The sequence below is a fragment of the Anolis sagrei genome, chromosome 2, assembly GCF_037176765.1.
Source record: "Anolis sagrei isolate rAnoSag1 chromosome 2, rAnoSag1.mat, whole genome shotgun sequence".
Taxonomy (NCBI): domain Eukaryota; kingdom Metazoa; phylum Chordata; class Lepidosauria; order Squamata; family Dactyloidae; genus Anolis; species Anolis sagrei.
In genome coordinates, this window is record NC_090022.1 from 224,378,469 (window position 1) to 224,403,606 (window position 25,138).

The 25,138-nt window shown below is 38.6% G+C and overlaps 1 protein-coding gene across 1 annotated transcript in view; it reads left to right on the forward strand.

The window, feature by feature from the left end:
* Positions 1-25,138, forward strand: part of RORB (RAR related orphan receptor B) — a 190,189-nt gene that overhangs the window by 113,998 nt on the left and 51,053 nt on the right. The window contains exons 2-3 of the mRNA XM_060762188.2: positions 18,395-18,480; positions 24,075-24,216. Coding sequence (XP_060618171.2) covers positions 18,395-18,480; positions 24,075-24,216 — 228 coding nt within the window. The remainder of the gene's footprint in view (positions 1-18,394; positions 18,481-24,074; positions 24,217-25,138) is intronic.

Genomic DNA, 25,138 nt, shown 5'->3' on the forward strand with positions numbered 1-25,138 from the left:
AATGGACTCTGGCCATATAAAGTTTTAAAGGTCAGGACCAGCATCTTATACAAACCATGATACTCAATTGGGAGCCAGTGTAGATGCCACAGCACTGGTGTTATATGGCATTTCATGGGCATTTTTGTGAGTAACCTGGCTGCAGCATTCTAGACAGTATGGAGCTTCCGGGTTGTAGAAATAGGAAGGCCAACATACAATAGTCTAGCCTAGATGTGGCATGGATGACTGTTGCCAGAGCCTCATCCGCCAGGTAAGGTGCCAGTTGCCTCACTTGTCGTAGATAGAAAAAGGCCTGATTGCTGGCAGCAGCGACCTGAGCCTCCATTGTCAGCTGCGAATCCAAAACAACACCTAGGCTCTTAACGGTAGGTGATGGAGATAGAGCAGTGCCATCAAAGGTAGGGCCATCAAAGGATGGGTCGGACCTATCGGGCAGCCATGCCGCAGGATCTCAGTCTTCACCAGATTCACCTTCAGTCTGCTAGCACGTAGCCAGTTCGACAGAGCCTCCAGGCATAAGGTGAAAATGTAAGGTATTGACGTTACTCCAGGCTCCAAGCGCAATAGGAGTTGGGTGTCGTCCGCATATTGATAGCAGTCCAGGCCGAATCTCCGAGCCAAACTGGCAAGGGGTCTAACGTAGATGTTGAAAAGAAGAGGGGAGAGAATTGCACCTTGGGGGACCCCACATAGGAGGGGGGAACTTTCGGAGACTTGGTCCATATATTCCACACACTGACTCCGATTTCAGAGGAATGAATTGAACCAATTGAGGGCCTGGATTTGCCTCTGCCCTGTGTGAAGCAGTAGACCCCATTCTAGACATAGTACTGGAAGTGTCTTAGAAAACCTCCCTACTCTCAGGTCTGGTAATAAATAGAAAAATTTATCCTCCTTTTGGTATCCCTTATTATGCGTTTGCTTGGAAATCCTTCTATATAAGAGCAAAATGTTACATCACTGAAAATCCAAAATACGCAATTATACCTTTATTAGGCCAAGCTGAAGGTGCTTAAAAACCCAACATTACACTAGCTTTGGAAATTCACTGGTTTCTTCATCAAGTAAAGATGTTGGGAAAAAATACAAGGGAAGAAAAGCATCATTGTTGGATACGGCACATGAAATCTGCTTTTTTCTTCCATATACTCCTGGCAGGCATGTAGCCGGGGGGGGGGGGGGGCTCGGGGGGCTTCAGCCCCCCCCCCCCCCCGAAATTTTCATGGTGGTTCGCGAAAAGGCCTTATTGGTGCATTATTTAAACTGTTATGTTTATTCATATCATGATCTGATCACCATACTCAATATATCCCATGTGCATGGGGGTATTGGGGTAATGATACAAAAGGTTTGCTAGGCTAGACCCTCTTTCACTTAGACTCAGCCCCCCCCGAAACTCAGCCCCCCCCCCCCGAAACCCCCCCTGAAAAATTTTTTAGCTCCCCCCGAAACGAAATCCTGGCTACGGGCCTGACTCCTGGGCTTCGTAATTTACAGGAATCAAGAAAGACACCTCACCAGCTTGTTCTTTGGTTGCTATCTTCTCAAACATAACAACTCAGCCTAGGCTGAGTTAATCCTATTTATTCTTTTTCTTCTTCTTTTTGTATTGATTTTCATTTAATCCAGGAAGTAGTCTCAGTTTGTACAACTTACTACCTTAGAAAGAGAGAGTTTGGCTTAGTTTGCGTAGACATCCCAAGAGCCACAGTGTCTTAGATGTCCCAATTACAGGACTCAACATGGAAGCTATTCTTTTCATTTACACTTTACAAGGAAGACGTCAAAAGGACACTTAGGCACTGCATTGGAGTTTGCTTGGCTCAAGTAATACAGGAAAGAGAAAGAGAGAGAGAGAGAGACCATTGGTTCATCTGATGACATTCCCCTAAGGATAGTGCTGCTTGCTACAATGAGTGCACTTGCCTTTTGAAATTGCACAAGGCCTCAAGACACCAGTACTGAATTTCCTTTGGCACACTCAAGCCATTCAAGGGATATGCAGCCTTCAAGTGGAGGTTCTCCACTCAAAAGGAGTATCTTTCATGAAGTTCTATAGCGTGTATGAGAGAGAGTGCACGTGTGTGTGTTTTAGACCTATTATACTGACTGATAAAAGAACAACCGAAAAGAAAAGGCCACTTTCAGGTATAAATTAGCATCGTTCTCTTGGGTGAAGCAGAGTGAAGTCAAATCATACACAGTGAGCATCTGGCCCTGCAGAATTCAGTCTGGCCTTGGCTGTCCTTTTGAAAGCCTTCCTCAAACAGAGATCGATGCGTTTTCTACAAAAAAAAGAGCAGCTTCCAAAAGTCCCTCAGCTATACGGAGAGCAGCCTATATGTATGAAATTAGGTTTGATACTGTACTGGCTGTTTTGCATAGATAGTGCTAACTACAAGGTGCTTTTTTTAGTCTGATGAGTTATATCTTCAACTAGGGGCTATGGTAATTTCTATGGGGAAAATGTATTCAAAAGAATCCTTCCTATAAGAATAGAAAGGTCCATAGAAAGGGGCTACTTTATTGCACATGGACAATGACCTACCAGTTCAGATTAAATTGATGAAGAAATAAGAAAAATTATTTTCCCCAAATAATAATCAATTCTCTATTAAACTCATTGATCTCCATTTAATCCACCAAGCCCCTGAGTACTGAATGAATCCACAGCAGTGGTACAGATCTAGTGAAAGATGAGCAAATATTTATGTTATGCTCTCCCCTTTCTAGAACACTGATAGTAGGACATAATGAAAGACCACCAAGGACTCTGAGAAAGCCACATTTCCCAGGGGCCACTGGGGCATTTGGTTTTCGCATACTACTAACACAATAGTGAGGAACAGAAGGACCCCTTTTTTTCTCTCCTTTTTTTCTTCTGTTACTCTGGCCATATTTTGTCCAGGCCAAGGTATGTGATTGTTAAAGTGGGGGTTGCCAATTGGGGTATACAATGAAAATGCATTTTCAACTTCTATTTGGATGTTGTATCCTCCTAATGCTTGCTTCTTCTTTTGGAGAGAAGGTAATGAAATCCTTTTATCTTGTGCCATTCTTGTTAACATTCATAAGGTAGCTTTCCCCCTTTTTTGGTCGAAGGGTTTGTCCTATCACATTTCTCCAGACTAGTTGATGGTCTGAATTCAAGGTTAAAGAAAGAGATAACTCTGACCATTAAAGATTTATTCAGGGGTATCTTATCCTTAAAGGTACTTACATGTATCCTATATATCAAGTGAGATGAGGTTGCATGTATCTGTTCTGTGTGGATGTTGAGGAACATACCTTGTAGTAGTATCCTTTCTATCTGCTGCTTATTTTTGAGTGATTTTTTTTATTCACAAGAGTTCACCATTGACATTATTCATGTCATATGTAAACTCTCTTTGGATCAGTTTGGAATATAAATGTGCACATTCAGACAGACAGACAGAGGTTCGGGTTACCTTGTACCTTGATACTGAGATCTTGCCTTGCCAATGTTTCAATAACACCATCCAAATGGCTTATCCTCTATTGCTATGCTAGATTCATTTTAAAATTACATAATGCAATGGCAAGCTAATTCAAAAGGTTTCAAATTTATTTAGGACATTTCTTTGATCAATATTTTGATTCATGAGCCACGTGAAACTGTCAGATGAGGCTAAGGTTTTTAAATATTTGTTTTCTGTGATCAGAATGAAATGTTGCAACGGAAGGAAATTTAACACCAATTATTTTTCAAGTCAGGAAAAATTATGCACCAGAACATCAAAGACTTGTATTTTATGTAATAAAAGGATAGTCTGTATCCCAAGCCTTCATCTGGAGACTTCATCTGGAAATCTCTTTGCATACCGATATTCCAGGCTAACACAACTATGTCTTTGAATTCGTCATCTGGAGAGATTCTTTATAATCGGAAATGCAGGATCACTGATACTCTCAAAAAATAGAATATTCTGTTTTTCTTACAAATCTTGAGTTGGAAGTAACCCTGTTCAATATATACAACAAAGAATGCAAGGATGGGGGATGGGGGGACTGACAGACAAATAGACCTACATCTCAGATTTACAGAAAGATTTAAATGAGATACTATTGATAATTAATGTGTGAATTCCCATTCTTGAAACATTTTTTTCAATAAAATAACATTTCACATTGCATTAGTAATTATAAGGGTGAAGTTAATGGCAAAAGCAGAGAGACTACATCACAGATGGATTGATTCAATCACGGAAACCGTGGCCCTGAGTTAGTAAGATCTCAGCAGGGCAGGTGATGACCAAGTATCTTGTAGGTAGCTCATTCATGGGGTCACCAGAAACTCACTTGATGACAAATTAAAGCAATAAAATTAAAATATCTGAGAAGTTAAAGCATCAACAAAGGGCAATCCTGTATCTGAAGGTCTGTCAGTCCTCCATTAGATACTTCCAGTGTCAAGACCCAGGCGAACCAACGAGGCGAAATAGCAGCTTAAGGGTTAACAAAAGGTGTTTAATGGCAAATTAACAAGTCAAATGACTCTTATCAGCAGAGCGTGTAAACAAAAGAGCCTGCGGCTTGCAGGAATGTAAACAAGGCAGCAACCCAGGCAGTCTGGGCAGAAAAAAGGAAACTGAAGTAAAACAGACAAACAGTTCGTGGTTAGAATGGAATACAAGCAGTTCAAAAATCACAAAGCAAAAAGCAGTATGAGGAATGGTCTGAAGTCAACGCAGGAGACAGGCAGAATCGCAGAATAGTCAAGACGGTCCAAGGTCAGGGCAGGAGACAAGACTCACAGTTCCAAGGCAGGCAAAGTAGTCAGCACGGTCACGGAAACACGATTCTGGATGCAAGGACTCAAGGCAAGAGTTAACAGCAGAATACACAGGTACACAACACTTTGAACTCTGCAACATGATGGACCCAAGTTTACTCCTTAAATCCCATCAGAATCACTAGATTCGCCTCCAGGTGCATCCAGTTCCACAGGTGAACTGCGTTCCCTCCATTGTTGCCAGTCTGCACTCCGTGCTGCATCCTGAGAAGCAGTATCCGAAACCCATGGGTCTGTGAACCCTTGGAACTCATCACTGGAGGTTGGAGCATTAATCACATCCTGAACCTCCTGGACCCTAGTCCAGTCAAGCTCTTCATCATCACTTTCAGACCCGTAGCTATCTGCTATCTCTTTAAGACGCTTGGAAATGGATTCCTCATCGCTATCTGAACTGCGTGCTACTCGCTTTACACCACGGTAATCCTCCATCTCCATCTCCTCATGAGTAAACCCCTGACACTCTTCCCAATCACTAGATTCTAGGAACATGTCCCTAATACGCTTCAGCTGCTGCTGAGCGTCTTCCTCTTCCAAGCCTCGTTTCCTCCTACTAGCACTAGTAAATACATGAGGCACACGCTGAGTTACAACATCCAGTAGGTATCCCTATTAGAGGAAAAGGGAACCAGTTCAGATGTTGATGGACTCATGAACATAAGACAAAAAAGGATGATAATATCCATCATTAGCCCCTTAACAAGAACACAAGTCACATGGCTATACACTGTATGATTTATATTGTGTTTCTATTTAAATTATTGTAATGTTTTCTAAAGATAATCAGGATGATTTGGTTGCTTCACAAGGACTCTGGGAGGCTTGTGTTCAAATCTCCACTTAGCCACCGAAACCCACTAGTTGACCTTGGTGTACTCACATTCTCCCAGTGGACACTTAATCTAAATGAATCTTGCTAAGAAAAGCATAAATTTGAATTAACTCTTGAAAGCATATAACAATGAAATTATTTCTGACTTGTTTCAAATTTAATCCCTAATTTATCTAACAGATTTTTGAGTAATTTTATACAATAATTATTTTAAATAATGATAATAATTATTTATCAATTAAACTATAGTAATTAATGTGTCTATATGTATAAATTACCATATGCAATTTTAGTGCAAATTTGTATCATCTTCCTTTTTGTGAGGCCCCATTTCTCTTACTAGCAATTACCTAAATACCCACCCACAATAATACTATGTCACACATTCCAATCTTGTGAGATCTGTTTTTAATTTCATGTGGTGTAATAATAATAATAATAATAATAATGATAATTCTGGAGCACAATTCTCCTGACCTCACAATCATGTTTAAAAAACCAAGAATGGATTGTAGATGTCACAATCCCAGGTGACAGCAGGATTGAAGAGAAACAACTGGAAAAGCTGACACAATATGAGGATTTAATTTATTAATTGTGTAATGTGTTAAGTTGTTAACTGTTTTTATACTGTTGCATTGAATTTTTGCTGTCCTTATTGGTTGTGAACCGCTGTGAGTCGCCTTCGGGCTGAGAACAGTGGTATATAAGTAAAGTAAATAATAAATAAATAAATGTAAAGATCGAACTGCAAAGACTCTGGCATAAGCCAGTAAAGGTGGTCCGAGTGGTGATCGGCACACTGGGTGCAGTGCCTAAAGACCTTGGCCTGCCCTTAAATACAATTGGCACTGAAAAAATTACCATCTGTCAGCTGCAGAAGGCCACCTTACTGGGATCTGCACGCATCATTCGCCGATACATCACACAGTCCTAGACACTTATGAAGTGTCTGGTGTGTGATCCAATACAACAGCCAGCAGAGTGAGTGATCTTGTCTGCTGTGGACTCATCTTGTTGTGTTTCAAATAATAATAATAATAATAATAATAATAATAATAAACACTAATAATAATAATTTATTTTTATCCCACCCTATCCCGCTAGAGGGACTCAGGGCAGATTCCAAACATAAAAGGAAAACATTAAATGCCCAAACACAACAATCTATCCACATAATAACAAAATTTGGTGTACTAGAATTGGGTTCAATGTCCAAGGCCTCACAACCCAAGGAGCCACCAAAATGGCCAGAGAGGGATAAATGAAGGGGATGGCAGCAGATAGGCTTGGCACAGGCACCTGCTAAATAAAAATGAGAATGCAGGGGCCCCAAAAGCATAAAACAAATTGCCATATTACATACACAGCTAACAACAAATTAGTAACACATTCCCATTCCCTTTTACATTTAATGGTAATGCAGGCATCATGACTAACGTTAAGTATAACGTTTAAAACTGCACATGCTCAGATAATTTTCTTCTTTTTAAAAAAATAATGAGGATTAACTAATTGTTTTGTTTACTTGTTTTTGCTCTAAGTTGTTTGAGAATGTAGAAGTGGTTGTAGAACAAAGTGGAGAAGAAGTGAAATATGACCTGCATATTTTACAACTACATGTGACTATCAAAAGAGGGCTTCTATAATACCATTATGTTCAGACTTTAAAATTCCCTAGCTACACTAGTGTCTACAGGCATGGTTGATTGGTTATGTCTGTACATAAGAGAAAGAACTATAACATGAGAACCTGTTTCCAATTTATTTTCAGCCATCATAGATAAGACTCAATATTTATCAAAGAATCCTAAACATTGTGAATTTATCACATGATGTCTTCTATGCGAATTTACATTTTAATAAAACTCATAATTTGCATTGTGGAATTGGCATGATATATAGCTGTTTTGGAATCTCAAGATAATAACATTTAAATCTCACCTATATAAGGGCCCGACAGTGTTTTGAAATTGAGGAATCCTCAGGCTATAAATTAGAAGGCATTATTCTGCTATTCTGATTTTTTTTCTCTCCTTAAGGGCATTTCCACTAGCCTCGTTTCGGATGTAGGGGGCGCTGGTGGTTCAATTCTAAAGTCAATTCCGATTTTCACAGAAAAAAAATTTCACAACTTTTCAAAACTTCCGAGACTTCTGAATCCTTTTGTTAATGGTTTGAAAGTGTTATTTCCTGTTTCATTGGGTGGTCTTTACTTTGAAAGTAGTTGTTCTACTCCAGAAACTTTGTGTGGCACAAACTGTGTTAAATGGATGGAGAACAGAAATCATAGTACAGTGTTCCCTCACTTATCAGGGTGTTCCTTTCAGCAATAAGTGCCACTGGCTCCACTTGACCTCCCGTGACTTGGAGTGCTTTAGCAGCTGCCCCTCCCAGCCCATCCCAAGAGTACCTGCCTGCCTCTGGAGCCACACAGGCAGCAGCAGGCAGGCCTTCCCCACTGTGCCTCAGGCTGCCAGCAACAAGAAGAGGAGGAAAAGCAGAGAAGGAAGGAATTTCCTCTGCTTGCTTTCCCTCACTTCTTGTCCCTGGCCCAGCTCAAGCCAAGGCAGAGGGACCAGAAGTGGGGAAAAGTAAGCGGAGATCATACTTTAAATGAACTATCCAAATTTTGGAACATAGATTCAGCACTTTGGACAGCTTAAATTCAGTGCCAGGATAAAATTGTCATCTCATTCACATGCCACTGCAACTGAATTTTATTCTCTGTTCTTACTGCTAATTTTTGTGAAATGTTTTCCTTGTGCTCTATCTTCCTATCCTCTTTTACTATGCCATTTTCTTAGGAAAACTATGTTTACCACAAAATGCATACATTCAATCTCAACATGGCAACGTATTGTATGATGTGGCCTTTTTCTTTTCCTTGTACCACTTATACAAATTGTTCATTGTATCAATTGCACCCTTTGATTCACTGGCTGCATCTCATGCCAGCCATCCAAACCAAGCAAGAGATAACTGTCCTGAATTTAAAGTTAGTTGATGTGTCGTAGTTCATAATTGTTCTGGTAGGTGATGAGAAAGGGCTTGGGGTAAGAATGGCATTAATGGACTGTGATTTCAGAGTACCTTCTCAAGGATTGCAGTAGAGACAAAGTCCAAGATTCTCCATCAGGTAGGCAGCACATAAAGTTGCCTGCACAGTTTTGACTCCACCCCTGAATATGTCTTTTGGAGATGGGGTACAAGGAGCAATTGCAATCAGTCCCATGGATGACACACATATCACTAAGAGGAGTCTGCCCAAAATGTGCCATCTCCAAGCAATCTATTTTGCCAGAGCCTTACTGTCTTCAAAGTTGCCAAGCCTGTAGCTTTTCCCTTCCTGCCAGCACCACTTACACAAGTGCAGCTAAAATGGCTGATGGTGAGAGATCACAGGAGACAAAGTCCCAAATAGAAAATCTGGGCACCAGATTTTGGAAGACTGAGCAAACTTTAAATTTGGAACTTGCACCTTATGAACTTTTTACCCCCTTGTATTGTTAGATAAATAATTCCAACATTCACATTTAGTTATTTTCTTGTGAATGTGAAAAATTTGACATCACTTGATGATCATCTCTCACTCAAGAATCTTCCCCAATAAAAACAGTATTATTGCCCAAAGGCTATGTATGAAATACATAGCTGTGTGGTTGTTATTTATTCTTTACTTAGCTGTGATTCTCCTAAATCACCTGCTCCAACAATATACATAAACATACCCATTGCTACTAAAGGTACTTTTAAAAATTACAACAAAAATCTCCTGTTGGTCTACATGCCCATGTACAGTCTTCATCCAAAACTATTATTTCCCTGCTGAAACAAATAGCATTGCTGCTATTTGGACCATAGAACACATTAAGGTAGAGCTGAAAGAATATCCATTTATCCAACTGTTCCTCAAGCAGCTTCTTGCTTTGATTAATGAAATGAAAGAGTCTCTGCTACTAACACGCTGCTCATTTAATCTTATTATTGCAAACTAATAAGACTCCAGGTTTGGATCGGCACAGGTGCAGTCTCCAATAAACAAATCAGCAAAAAGGATAGTCCTCTGAAACCACAGTACAGGTTTATTTGTTTTTTTACAAGTCGACATTTTGGGCTTCATCAAAATGAGTGAAAATCAGCTTGGCCTAAAAACAGATGCAAACGGTGAGTCTTAGAAACATTGCGACCACATCTTCTGACTAGGTTGAGAAAGAATCCTTTAAACATAATTTATGCTAGCATTTTAAACACATTGTGAATAATTGCTATTGGAAATCAGTGTTTATTTTTGTTTTACTGATAGCCGTAAATAAGTTTTTAAAGGAACAATTCCTACGTATTTATGGATGTTATGAAGGATAAATATTGCTAAGAAAGAGAAAGAGGACTAACCAATTTGAACACAAGCCTTTTTTTAGTTGTTCAGAAACACACAAATCAGGAACAATTGTTTTTATGCATTTGTCTGACTGAGCTGAAAATTCAAAACACATTCAGTTAGATCAAAAGATGATAATGGAAAGCCATATAGACAAAACTGTAAAGAGCTGTAGAACTATATCAAACTGCAGTATAAAAATGCAGAGCAACTCTTACAGTCACATTTATTATCTTGCTATTATTGGTATTCCTGTTCATTGATTTGTATATCACTAAGGGAAGGGAGAGACCACCCCTCTCCACTGTAGCCAAAGGGGAGGTTTATAGAATTTGTGAACAGTAAGGCAAAAATACTGGAATGTGTGGACCAAGAGATCTTGGAAAGAGTGTGTGAAAATATGTTATTCATGTCATTCACTTGAAAAATACAATTGAATTAAATACGTACATACAGGAATTAACTTTCTGCCTTACTACCAATAGAAAAGGCTGTGGGGGAAAGTGAGATTTAGATTTATTGACTGATTTGTAAAATGAATTCTGCTCAAATTTTGAATTGTAATCAGTGAGTAACATTTCAGGATTATAGTTGTTCTATTGTCTGTTATAATTCAAAATTAGGATTTATTTTTAAACACACTTCAGGGACCATTGCTGGGCTGTTTCACAATATGAAATTAGTTACATCTGTTGTACCTGCTTTACATGGGGGAAGAGCCATATTGTCCATTGCTGTTACCATACAGAAACCAGTATTTTTCTCTTGGGAATTCAATTCTGCAGAGGTACAATTTTCACAATTTTTCTCCTCTACTAAGTATCTTCTTCAACATCTCTGGTCATCAATAGCCCTGCTCAAGTCTTCCAAATTCATAGACATGGCTTCCTTGATTGAGTCTATCCACCTGTAATGCAGTCTACTTTTCTTCTTTCACTTTACACTTTAGATGTTCTGTTTCCTCAATCCATATATGTTTTAATGGCTTTATTGTTCTGTGAACTATCCAAAGAGTTTGGGTTGGATAGGAGTACAGTAATTGAATAAATACAAATAAGTATGTTCCTTTTCAAGAAAGTGTTTAATTAAGCCAAATAAGTGGGAGTGAAAGCTCAGGGTTTTTCTCTTGGTTTTAATGTTCACATGGTTTTAATTGTGTTTACTGTTTCAAATATTCATGTTTTATTGGATTGCTTTAACTTTGTATTGTATGTTTTTATTCTGTTGTAATGGTCTTGGGTAGGCATGGGTAAACCTAGGCCCGGGGGCTGGATCCGGCCCCTTGAGCTCTTTTCTCAGGCCCTCCTCTCTCTCACCATCCTATCCTTCGTTCCCTCGTTCCTTCCTTCCTTCTTTCTCTCCTTTCTCCTTCCCTACCTCCCTAACCTCCCTCTTCCTCCCTCCGTCCTTCCCTTCCACCCTTTCGTCCTTCCTTCCTTCCCACTTTCTTCCCTCCTTCCCCCTCTCTCTTTCTCTCTCCTTCCTTCCTTCCTTCCTTCCTTCCTTCCTTCCTTCCCTCCTTCCCTCCTTCCTTCCTTCCTTCCTTCCTTCCTTCCTTCCTTCTTTCCTTCCTTCCTTCTTTCCCTTTTGTCTGGCCCTTCCCTCCATTCCCTTCCTTCCTTCCTTCTTTCCTTTATTCCTTCATTCCTTCCTTCTCTTTTTCCCTCCTCCTTTTCTCCTAGGGGATGTTTAGCTGGGAGAAGAGAAGTTAGAGAGGGAACTTGAAAATTATGTTTCAAGATTCTAAAGGGTGTCCCATTGAGAAGGAAGAAGGGGGAAACTTGTCTTTCTGCTGCTCTAGAGACCAGGTCACAAGAGAGCAATGGTTTCAAATAACAGGGAAAGAGATTCATCTGAAAAGATTAGGAAGAACTTCAGAGCAAGAGCTGTTGGGGAGTGGCATAGGCTGCCTTGAGTGTGGTGGAGTCTCCTTCTTTGGAGGCTTTTCTGCAGAGGCTGTCTATCAGGAGTGCTTTGATTGTGCCTTCTTGCATGGCAGAGGTTTGGGCTGGATGGCCCTTCCATCTCTGGGATTTTAGGATTATATATCAGGAGCAGGCAATACAGGGTCTAATGGATGCACTTTTTCTCTCTTGTCCACCATCTTATCCTGACCAAGGCCAAATTTTGGGAGTCCAAATGTTTCCCATCTTTCCTTCACTTTCTGCCTTGGAAAAAGAAGAGGAAGGGGAGGAGAGGATAGGAAGGGGACTTGGGAAGAGCCAACTCCCTCCTAGCCCACCCACCCTGCTCCACCCCATCATGTGGCCTCAAGTTAGAAAGTTTGCCCATGCCTGGTCTTGGGTCTGTGCTCAGAGAACGGCAGGATATAAATTTCTCAAATAAATAAATAAAATAAAACAATGCATCCATAAAATCAGTGGCAGGTCATGGCCTCCATCTCAATGGGATGGTGAATCCACTTAAGTCCAAGTTTTAAAGAGTTATTTAAGGTGCTAAATGTATTTTGTGAGTAGGGACATCTCCTTCAAAATTCAGGCTAAAACCTGGAATTCCACTCACATGTAAGCTACTAGCTACTACTGAATAAAATGTAGCCTTTTTAAACGCACTGTATTTAATAGTGTGAATATTGTTTTGTGGTTATTGTTAGCAAGACAGCCATACCTTGGGATATTTATATAAAAGCTGACTAAAGCTACTGAAGATTATGTGCAGAACACAGGATTGGATGAGCTCATACGAGATGGCCTACATCACATAATATTTGAGATTACAATAGTAATCTCTTTAGAGAAAGTGTGGTGTATCAAGGAGAGTTTTGAATCTTTCAAACCTGATGAATTTGAAGAACACATAATTTTGTTCGATTTGACTTTATTTTTTCGAAAGTAACACTAAAATAGCAGTCCCTAAAGGTTTTCCATATTTATTTTAAACCATGCCAAGCATCCAGAATACAAATATTTTGTTTAATTTCATTCAAGAAATATGACAGTCCATTTGGCAAATGGTGATTTGGAATGGGGCAGAAGTGAAAATTCCTAAAGCTATGGCAAGCCTCTCAGATGGGCCTAAGTATGCTAGCCATTATATTTAGTCTATCTGTGAGGCTTTCTCTTTCTTTCTCATGTTGGCTGACCTTCCTTGATATCACATATTGCTAGGAAATACTTGCTGGGACAAATCTGTCTCTGTCGCTGCATATTTTTTTAAAAGTGCACAATTGTGCATGTTTTCAATTGTAGACATTAATTGAATGCATTTTCCCCTGTATATCCTTGGTTTATCAAACATTTTTGTACACTTTGGAAATGAATGCATTTTTCAGATGTGATCACAGCTTTTTATCAGTGTGAAGATCCTAAAGCACAAATAGTATGCCTTTTCAGGTAAAATCCTGTTCAACTTCAAACTGAATTTGGCAGCCCTAACAGCTCCTGAAGCTCTACATACATGACAATTTCAACAGCAAAAAAAATGCTTGGGGGGAGGGGTGGTTCCAAGAGTTTTGAATCTTAACCTATTGAGGTATTCTAAAACCTGTATGAGTGAAAAATGCAAGAAGTAGGAGTGTGCTAGACCAGTTATTTAGTACATTTTCTTTCCATGATTTTCCAAATATTCTGAAGAGGAGAATTTCTTCTATGCATCCCATTTCCCCAGCATTCCCAGGCAAAGATTATAATATTTCCATTCATTCTCCCTGTCCAGTTCATTTACATAGGAGCAAATAATATCAGCATAAATTAAGGATTGGAAGAATATTCATAGTTATTAGTTCCCGTGCTTATAAAACTGGGTTTTTCAAGAATCAGGAAGAATAATAGACCAGGATTAATTATGTGCCATCTTATCTCAGTATTTATCTGTCCAGAAGAGTCGTTGATGAATTGTTCATGGAGAAAAAAAAGGTTTTCTGCAAAAAAAAAAGGTTTTAAAAACTGTTTTCTGCTCAAACCTGTTTTCTACACAGATATTCTTTACAGAATAATGTCTCCACAACTCTCTGGAGCCTTCAAATATAGGAAAAATACTCCAGAGGAGTATTCATTTTCTCCCACAGCATAAAGAAAACTGCCATAATTATTCATACATATGAAAATGACATAACTAATGCCCACCATGGATAAATTATCTGTGCTGGGGTTAATTAGATTCAAATCCAGTAAAAATCCACATCACTGACAAGTTGACATCATATAGTTTAGGTTTCTTAAATACTTTAATGATGATCTGACACCAAGAATCTGTTTGGAATAGCATGTGTAGAGATAGGCATGATGAACATGTGACCCTACAGATGTGTGAATTCAAAGATCATCAACCCTATTCAGAATAGGCAATAGTAAAGAACAATGGGTGTGTAGACCAACAACAGCATAGGCACTACCTGATATAGAAATGTGCTATCTTTCCTCTTGAAGTAATGTCCATGGGCTTTTTATTGATTATCTGTGCTGGGGCTATTTATTGATTTTACAATTTCTTTCTACATATCAGTATATTTTGAAAGAATTTGCTTAGGGTTTGGCAACAGAGGACAGCCATCCAGCAATTGAAATTGCATCTTTCTCATAAGGGAGGGGGATTATATGTGAAGGATAAACAGATCTATGCACTACACACTCTTAAATGAGCATCATAATTCACGGTAGGATTTCAGTAAATGTGAAATGGCTCACTTTTCCTCTATTAGTGAATGTGGTGATTAGTTAATACAAAATTATAGGAAAAGGCCCTTCACACATAATCAAGTTGACCATAAATCACAAGGAGGGAATAAAGTAAACTAAACCAGTATATTAGTTAATGTTCATAGTATTTATTTTTAGTGTGGCACAAAATGGACAAAACTTGGAATTTAATGCTTCACTCTCAGTAGACTTTTGTTACTGCTTCACTGTCAGAAGCCTTCCAATTTCTGCTGACAACTTTTGACACACACAAACATATACACACTTTGCAGCTACTTATATTCCCAGTGTAATGTAAAGGGCACTACACTGGGAACGTGTAGTGCCCTATATATTACACTGTATAGGGCACCACAGATTCCCAGAAGAAAATTGTTGTGAATCTCCCTCTCCTTTCTCCCTCCAATGTATGTCTCTGTGGGCAGTGTAAGCCCCTTCTCTGGACAGAAGCTCTTCCATTTGTCAAGCATAATTCAGGATCCAACCCATTGTTCTGCAAAACAACACATCAGAACTTAAAACTTTCCTCTTTAGAAGACTGACTAAGGCTAAATTTACCCTTTGCCTAAGCTGAATGGAAAGAAGTACAGGACATACTATTTTGTCTGTTATTTGACTATCTGCAAGAAGAAAAGGGGGGTAAGGAAATCTAGTTTTAGATTGTTGAACAAAGAAGCAATGTGAACAAGGTGTAGGAGCTGCTGGCAATCATTAAATCTGCAAAGGAAACCTGGTACACTGGGTGTTAATTACAGTAATTCAAGATGTTTTGGAGAATACACTAGCTTCTTTTTCCTCAGACCTGTACAGTTAATTGAGTCAAGTTTTCTGTTACAACTTCTTAAACTGTCCCGCTGTCTTTTAGACAAAAGCGAAGTGCCTAGCAGAATGCCACAGAGTCTGTGTTTCTGAACATCTTTAAATCCGTTTTCTCTAAGCTAGCCTGTTCCATGAGCTATCGCAAACAATGATACAGTGGTCAACTGAGTTTGCAATGAGAAAATGCTTAATGTTCCTCCCTCCTCCTTCCCTCCCTCTTCCCCCCTCTCTCTCACACACACAACATGGATCTAGCCCAAGACATTTTGTTGCCTGAGACAGGGCAGCTAATGGCATACTGCACCTACCAAAATCATAGTGTACATAACCCCAAGCCAGGCAAGATTATTTTGCAGATGGGGCATAAAGTCCCACAAGTAGCTCTTCCGATCTTAACAGTAAAAATATAGTATTAGCATATAATGAACGTACTTTATATTATGATGCTCTTGCTCTGCAGTCTGAAGAAGTTCTGCTTAGGATAAATATTAATAATATTTATTTGTACCCAGCCACCATCTCACCAAAGGGACTCAGGGCGGCTCACAGAAGTACTCCAAGTGCCACATGCAGACAACAATATATAAATATAAATCCAATGACATAAATATAATCAACAGAGCATAAAAATCCCGTTGATAAAATTATAAAAATTTGAAAATCATAAAATTCCTAAAAAGCAGTGGAACTTGCAGGCTGGCGATCTATCATAACAATCAATCAAATATCCTTACTTAATTCATTTCATTGGTGTGATGTTAGGTATATACTCAAAAGCACTGTTAGATGGCTATGTGTAGAGAGATGTGGCTTTTTGAGTAAGGAATAAAGCTTAGCTATTGGTTGAACTCATTATGGAGTACAAGCTTCCTCCCAATTCCCTCCCTTCCTTTTTTTTCTTTATTGTTGCACAATTATGTCTTATGTGTAGTATGGTAGGCCTTCAGATTCCAGGTTAAAGGAAATAAATAGAAACAAGTCATAAAATGGTGGGGCATTGCTAATAGCAAAGGCAATTGTCATTCATCAAAACCCTTGCTGTGTTAATTCCATTTTATGTATGTATTTGTTAGAGTAAATAAATAAAATACTGCATCTCGGCATCCTACAGGAGACATCTTTCTGACTCTCAACCCTGAACAAAAATATGCTCTATTCCACAATTTATTTTCAAAGTCTCTCCCTTACAAAGTTGTCTACTGTGTGTCATGTGATGCTGCTGCATAGAATGGACAATTCAGACGCTCCCTTGGACTCTTGGACTTAATTGTGGGGTTCTTGGGATCCCAGCCAGAAAAAAGTGAACTAATTATGAACACATGGTTTGTGCTTTTTAAAGAAAGAAAGGAAAACTCTTGTAAAGACAAGACCCTCCGGAAATTTCAGCAGTTCTCCAAAATATTTATTTTTGAAAAACAGTACGTGTGAGAGGGTATGCATGCCTTCAAGTTGTGTTATAGTGATTCCATGAATTGTATGGGGTTTTCTAGGCAAAGAATACTGTGCCAACAAGCATTTTGCTTTCATTGTAAAATCTGAGGAAAGTCTTCAGAGCATTTTCAGGGCATAGAGCTTACTGCAACTCAACTCCTTTCAGCCTTTCCTCCTTTGCTGTCTCTTCATAGATGCCATATCCTAGGGCACACTTTTTCAACCACATCTCTTCCAGATATGTTGAACTACATCTGCCCTCATCCCTAGCAAATATGGACAAGCTGGCTAGGGTTTATGAGATGTATAGTCCAATGCTTCCAGAGCATGGCAGGATGGAAAGGCAGCACTGATGCTTATTTCTGGATATGTTCATGATAGCTTACAAACAATGCTAGATTACAAGTGTATTTCTATTTCTATAAAGTTTGCTATTATCTGCAGTTTCACATATCAATGAAAACTCCAGAAACATGCTGCAGTAATGTAATGGCAGCTGCTTATTGGGTATGGACATTGCAGAGCTTTCCAATTTTAATTACTGCAGCCATAAGTCTACAAACAATGATGTAATTCCTCAAGAGAATACCAGCCAATGTTTAACTATTTTGTTTTGTAAGCCACTCTGGGTTGCATATTGGGAGAAAGGCAGGACATAAAAATATTAAATTACATTCATTATAAATTTGTATCTATATATACATTAACATAGACTTATTTTATGAAAAACTGTACCTGCTGTTTTGGTAATGTATTTTACCTGTTTGTATCATGTGCAATGGCCATCCTCATATGAAGCAGGATTGCACTGAGAGATGGAGTGAAGAAATGAAAACTGAAATTCCTGCTCCCCTACAGCCCATGCAAATTGTCTTGGTGCTTGGTTTTATAAACCTGCAGAGGCTTATTAAAACCATTCATGTCTTTGTGATCATCTAGCTATCAGTCATACGGAGTTGCCTGGAAATCATGGATAATGAATGTTTGTATTTGTGATCATATTATCCGAACTGCACTGTGTCAAGTGCAATTGAGAGGACTTGTTATTACACAGTACTTTATCCAGGGTTATGAGAGAGGTCAAGATCACTGCCTGCAAAATTATTAGAAGCTTGATGAGAAGCAAGAGACTAATTTGCAGAGAAGACGAAGAGATTTTCATGAAATGTAATTAACAAAAGGAGAAGCTGGATTTAATGTCAGAAGAAGTAAATTCAGGGTGAAATCTGTAGAGTACCCTCTCCAGAAGAACTTGAGTAATTCAGTATGGGGGAAAAGAATAGCTCTGGACCATTTCAGCTGAATATGCAGTGTAGGTTATACAATTTCACAGCAAATTGTGAGGTCTGGATAGGGAAAGGGCTTGTCTGTCTATGTATTCCTTTATTCAAAATTAGGTAAGGAAAAGAGAGAGTTGCATTATCAAGCATGCACTGACTACTTTATTTCTTTTCCAGCGCAAATTGAAGTGATACCATGCAAAATTTGTGGTGACAAGTCCTCTGGAATACACTATGGAGTCATCACATGTGAAGGCTGCAAGGTATGAGAAGTGTCATCATTGTTCCTGTGCCTGTTTGAGAAGTGTCATCATTGTTCCTGTGCCTGTTTTTTCATGTCTGTAATTAACAAGACCTACTAATATATCCTTTTGATCAGGACAAAGACTTTGTACAAAATTGCCCTGCTGATTCCCCAACTTGTACACATTGTCTTCATGCTTCAGCAGTGAAATTACTCAACATACAATGATGCCATGTTTGAATTTTGAAGTTCATTACAGTAACTGAAAGTGTAAACACTTATAGCTCATTCAGTACAGGAGTTGACAACTTTAAAATGCTTTGAAGTTATATGGATCTCCTGGTTAATATTAAATAGATGAGGTTTCAAACAGTTCTGTCAGATATTACATGGATGAATGGAGAGAATGGCAGGCTCACTGATTCCCAGTCTCTACATATTCAGGCTCCCCAGAGAACCTCTCAACAGCTAGGAATTCTGCTTTTTCAGGGTTTCAACTCATGGGCAGTTTCATGAATGTGGGGGAGACTTCTTTCTTAATGATCACATTTTGGTCAGAATTTAATCCACACTGTGCATGTTCACAGAATACAGCATTCTCTCCAATATAATGGCATTTCCAGTCAACAACGATAACATATATTAAAAGATGGTATATATTGGCCAATCATCCATTTAGGAAACTTGTCCATTAGCAGTTCTCAAGTATTTCAGGCATAGCGGATTTTTTTCCATCCTTGTAATTAAAGTAATTGGAGTCAAAAAATTATTTTCACATCCTCTCTTTGAACCTAAATGCAGGAGCACATTACACACTACGCTAATTATGTAGCATACAGCTTTTCCTCACCTTTTTATTTACTCTGGGGTTAGCATATCAGCCACAATCTGGCTTAGGACCCCTTCTCTCCTTGAATGCAATAAACCTGATCACAGATTCAAACTGCAGCTCACAGAAACCTCCAGTTAGTATGGTCATGCAGGTTAGATGATTCTGGGTGTTGTGGTCCAAAAACCAACTATTCAAAATTTTGAACTCAATTTGTGATCTGAGCAGTTTTTTTGGACTGAAAATAATTAAAGAAGGAGCAATACATAAGTAATGAAAAAATATTTTGATCATTAATTAACTGCAGCATTATTTCCTGAGTCAAGAGGTTTATATTGGTCACAGTTAAGTTAACAAATTGATGTCAGTTGGAACTTTGTAAAGTTCTCTTTATCTAGATCCTTTGTTTTGTAGTTTTCTGATTTAGTATTATATTTATTTAAATGCTCGCATATTATCCAACTCGCATATCCTGAAGATGATTTTGAAATATATGTAAAAAAAACCCACTGTGACTAAAACAACAACCATGATAAAGCTGTTATATTGTTCTACTTGTCTGGAAAAATTCACATTATTTTATGATGAGCCCATTGCTGGATGAGTCCAATTGATCCAATTGTTTAAAAATCAGCACAAAGAATAATCTAAGGCAAAAATGGCTTTTAGCAGAAAAGAAGCTCGTCTTCAGCTGTCTCAACAGCAGAGCTCCAAGATTCAATCCCATTTAGATGTGATTAGCATTAATGGCTACCCTTGTATGTGCCTTGTGGGCAGATGATCCTGCTCAGCTCTGCTGCATGTAGACAGCTCATGGAGATAAGGAGAAGCTCTTCCATACAAAGCAGGCTTTAACCCTATTGTTTTTGAACTGGTTGTAAGTATCAGATCAATTACCATAATCCTTTGTGCTGCAACTACAGTGAGATAAGGAAAATGCTGGCTTTTGTTTCAGTGTGACTATGAGAATAGTGGAACTCACTGCATTGGAGTGTGGTGGAAGCTCCTTCTTTGGAGGCTTTTAAACAGAAGCTTGGATGGTCATCTATCTGGGGTACTTTGATTGTGCTTTTCCTGCATGGCAGGGGGTTGGACTCTAGATGGCCCATATTGTATCTTCCAACGCTGTTATTCTATCTTTCTATAATTCTGTTTCAGGGTTTCACCACATTTATCTGTTCTTCATGAAAAATGCTGTATGAGAAATGTTGTTGATGTTAGACTACTAGTTCTGTAGGAATAAATAACAATGCCCAAACCAACTATCCAGCCCGTTTCAAATGATCCCTGATATCTCTGAGTAAGAAGAGTTCAGATGCTACAAACAGTAAGCCATGACCCTCCTCCCTCCACACACACACAGACCACACAAATCTGGTGTCTCTCTACCAAACTGAAGAAGGAAACATGAAAAATACAAAAAATGCAAATTACATTTGTTTAATCCAAAACAAATCTGAAGGGTGAACCTATCCCTGCCCACTCAGATAGGATGGCAAATACAATATATTCATTTCATTCTTGCTGGGGGGGGGGGGGGATGAAGATTTTCCACATGCAAAAATTCCCACTGAATGATATTTAAAGAGGTTTTGAACTTTTTTTGGAGTAATTTTTATTTCATATTACAAAGAAAATCAAGCTTTATCTAAAGGGGGGGGGGGGTGTTAAGCATGATGGTTGCTTATGTTTAGGTACTGATCTCCATTCCTGCAAAAACACTGTTTTCTGTACAAAAAGAAATTGTACATAAAAAAATCACAAAATAAATCCTGAAGTGCAAAACTTTTATCCTCTCTCTTTCTCCTTGAGGGTGATAATGCTTTTATATTTGTATCAAATGGATACTTTGCAGCCCTCGGTACTCAACTATACAAAATCTTAATTTCATAATATGCAGCTGAATCCTCTCCTTTTTATTCTTAATTAAATTTATGGGGCTTAAATCTCCATGGTCTGTTCACAGATTGAAAGCCTACACACTTAGGTTTCATCACAAAAGGAAACCAAAGACTCAGTTGCATGCTTAATGTAGTGTACCCTTTGTCAGAAGTTTGTTTCATTGCATTCAGTGGGTTCTCCTCCTAGGTAAGTATAAGTAAACATTTTCAGAAATGTTATACCAATTGATGTTAAATAATTGGAAATAAAAACCAAAGGTTTCACACCAACATCTCACATCTTAAATTTTATCTTCCAATTTATTCCTTTGTCACCTGTCTTGACAAAACTTGCTCTTTTCCACCTCATGGCTTGATGTGTCAAAGTGTAGCTACAAACTGTGTTTTGCCACATGATAATTTGCCTGAAATGTATGCAGCTATTTAACAAGACCTCTTATCTTGCTAAGAGAGTGAACAATAAAGAAAATTTTCCCATGTATCAGAATAAAATCCATGTGTGCAAAAACGCATATTAAAATCTAGCTTCAGAAATACAGAGTGGTTTGCATTATAGTTCAACCCTATTCTATTGCAAAAGACTGACAACTGTTGTGCAAGCATAGGTTTAGAAGCAAAGGAATCTAGGTTCAGTTCCCAGCATATCTGGGTAGGATGAGGAAAGAGTTATTTTTGACACCTTGGAGTATACTACCAGTGGGTGTGGATGAGCCTCCCACAATTGAGTGCCTTTCATGTGTTTCAGATCACACCTCTCATCATCTCTACTCAGCATAGGACTGACAGACTGGGTATAGCTGGTACAGACAACATTGAGCTGAAAGAGCATTGCCCTGTCTAGACATAGAAATAATATGATGGGCTGGGGAAAGCAGAGAAAAGCAATTAATGATTCCTTGCTCATGATTACACTTATTAGTGTCATTCGGTAGTTTCTAATTTATTATTATTATTATTATTATTATTATTATTATTATTATTATTATTATTATTACCCTGCTTTATCTCCCCCAAAGAGACTCAAAGTGGCTTAAAAACATTAGTATACAATTTAAAGTATACAAATATAAAATATCAAAACAAAATTCAACACAAAACAAAAAAACAGTTAAAACCCATCAAAACATATTCAAAGTTAAAAACTACAGCACGCCTTGACTAGATCTTAAATACCTTCATTTTTAAAAGCCTGTCTAAATAAGAAGATTTTAGCCTACCGCCAGAAGGACAATAGGGAGGGTGTCATTCTGGCTTCCTTGGGCAGGGAGTTCCAGAGTTGTGAGACAGCTATCATTTCTTTTTCAAATACACTATTAAAAATAGGGAAATGAATGAATACAATGGAGCCAAACAAAAAGATACCCACCCTCCTAAGCAATATTCCAAGAATAATGGCTTGTTACCATAAAGAAACTTCAATGTAACCAGATATTGGCCAGAATGCCATAGGTGGCCTCTAGTGCCATAAGCTTTGTCTGGCATGTGTCTGCAAGTAGAGCAAGATGAACAAGCAGCTTCTGCCCTTGTCCATTGTGTCTTCTCTACTTCTGGAAGTGCATGAGCAGATTGATGGCTCCTGAGCACACTGCCATAGCAAATTAATAGAAGGATGAATGTGTTGTTCCTGGGAGTCTCCTGTATACCCAGAAGAAGAGAAAAAATCATGTCCCCAGATCACTACTCAAGCCATGAGGTAGAAAGTTACAGTTCAGCAATGTGGGTACTGGATCTTGGCTTTTATGTTACTTTAAAAAATGGTGCTAGCAATGCCATTAAACAAAAATACCTTTTGATGGCTTATATTACCTGTAAGACATTGCATAAAACAATATCCTCCACATTTACATTTTGTTGTTAGGCTTTCCTAGTCCACAGTGATAGTTTGCTTAATATGTTTTAAGCAATGAGCTGGCTGAGAAAAGTGGAAAATCCATTGTGTTAACTACAAAAATTAAAGTTGCAGCTCTTTGCTTATATTCATGCACCTGGAAAGGACTAGATAAGACTGAACAACCTTTTTCTTTTGATATTGAAGATGTAGTGTGACAATCTCTTGAAGTGTTTCTATGTTTTATGGACACCATACCTTAAATACTATAATCACTGCTCCCAAAATTCAGTTGAACAAAACTCTCCCATTTATTTATTTATTTATTTATTTATTTACTGTATTTGTATACCGCCTTTCTCAGCCTGCAGGCAATTCAAGGCAATGCAATATTTAATAGAGATTGTAAGACAGAGAATTGGTAAGTTCTGTCTTAAATTTATTTTCTCTATACTCCATCATGTCTCTATACACCATCATTTGTTTTCGCATTTAATCTTGTCCATCCTCCAGGGAACTCAGGACAGCACACCTGAAGGGTTATCTAATTTGATCCTCACAACAACCATTAGAGGTAGTTAAATGTAGGGTGTAAATTTGATTGGGGAATAATAATAATAATAATAATAATAATAATAATAATAATAACAACAACAATAACAACAACAACAACAATAACAACAACAACAACAATAACAACAACAACCCACCCTCTCTCCCCGCAGGAACTCAGGGCAGTTTCCAACATGGTTCTCTGCAGAGATTTGGCCTGTACCATGAACAACACTTCCAATTAAGAGGGATGCTGGGAGTTCTGGAGGGACCCATGTTCCTGACCTCTGGTCTAGGCAGACCAAGGAAATGCAGTGAGATCCATAACAGAGTATTGAGGGCAGCCCGGTTATGAAAGTGCATTCATGTTATGGCTTTATTTGTATATGTCAAAAGCAATTTATTCATTTTCAGAACCTGCAACATCAGTGCTTATGGTGCTGCTGTTTCATAGTGTGTGTGTACCATGATCTAGCTCTCTCTATTTCTCTTTCTCTCTCCAGGGATTCTTTAGGAGGAGTCAACAGAACAATGCCTCATACTCCTGCCCAAGGCAGAGAAACTGTTTAATTGACAGAACCAACAGAAATCGTTGCCAACACTGCCGACTGCAGAAGTGTCTTGCCCTAGGAATGTCTAGAGATGGTAAAGTGCTCGCTTCCTGCTTCACAGATCAATCCTTTTAAACTGCACTGCCTTGCACCCTGCATTCACCCCCAAAGAAAGACACCTTATTGCTCTGTGACATAGATCATGGCTGCTCCCAAAACATTTTATAGGGTCTGTATTGTGCAAGCAGAGAAGAATATAATGAAGGACAAGAAGGCAACATGGGAAAGATGAAATGATTCCAAACAGGAGAGGTTACGGTAGGGGATTCAGAACAAAACTGTGAAGTATTAGGCCACAATTCTGTACAACCATTATGTGAGAAATGGAAGCTGGCACACAGCCTGAGGTGTTTGGGTTTTTTTTTAAAAAAAATCACTGCAATTATCTAGACTAGAGCAAAGGTGGGCACCATGTGGCCTGCAAGCTGCATGAATACTCACTGGCTTTTCTAGCAGCCCTGGATCCTTCCCCACAACCCCCCCCCCCCATCAAATAAAAGGAGAATTGCTGTTCTTGATGTTCTCCAGGAATAGCAGTTGTCCTTTAAAACATGTTATAGAAACACATCTTTTTGGAGTTCCCAATTTTTTTAAACAAAATCAGTGGATCTTTCATACTATGCAGTTATAATGATATCATTCCACTTTAACAGGCATTGCTGATTCCTGTGGAATCCTGAGCTTCATAAATTCAAGAGGAGTTTTTAAAATTCTCAGTCAGAGATATCTAATGTCTCACCCAGCTACAAATCCTGGGACTCCATAATATGGAACCCCAGTAGTTAAAGATAATAATTCTGTAGTGTGAAAGTGCCTCAGAAGTGGTCTTCCAGAAACTTCCCAGTTTATTGCTTTAGTCTGGTTTGGTTTGATGATGGTGAAGATATCATGTTTGGGGCAGGGACATTCTCAAATCAGATTTTCCATATATGCTAGCATGATTATCCTCTATGGCC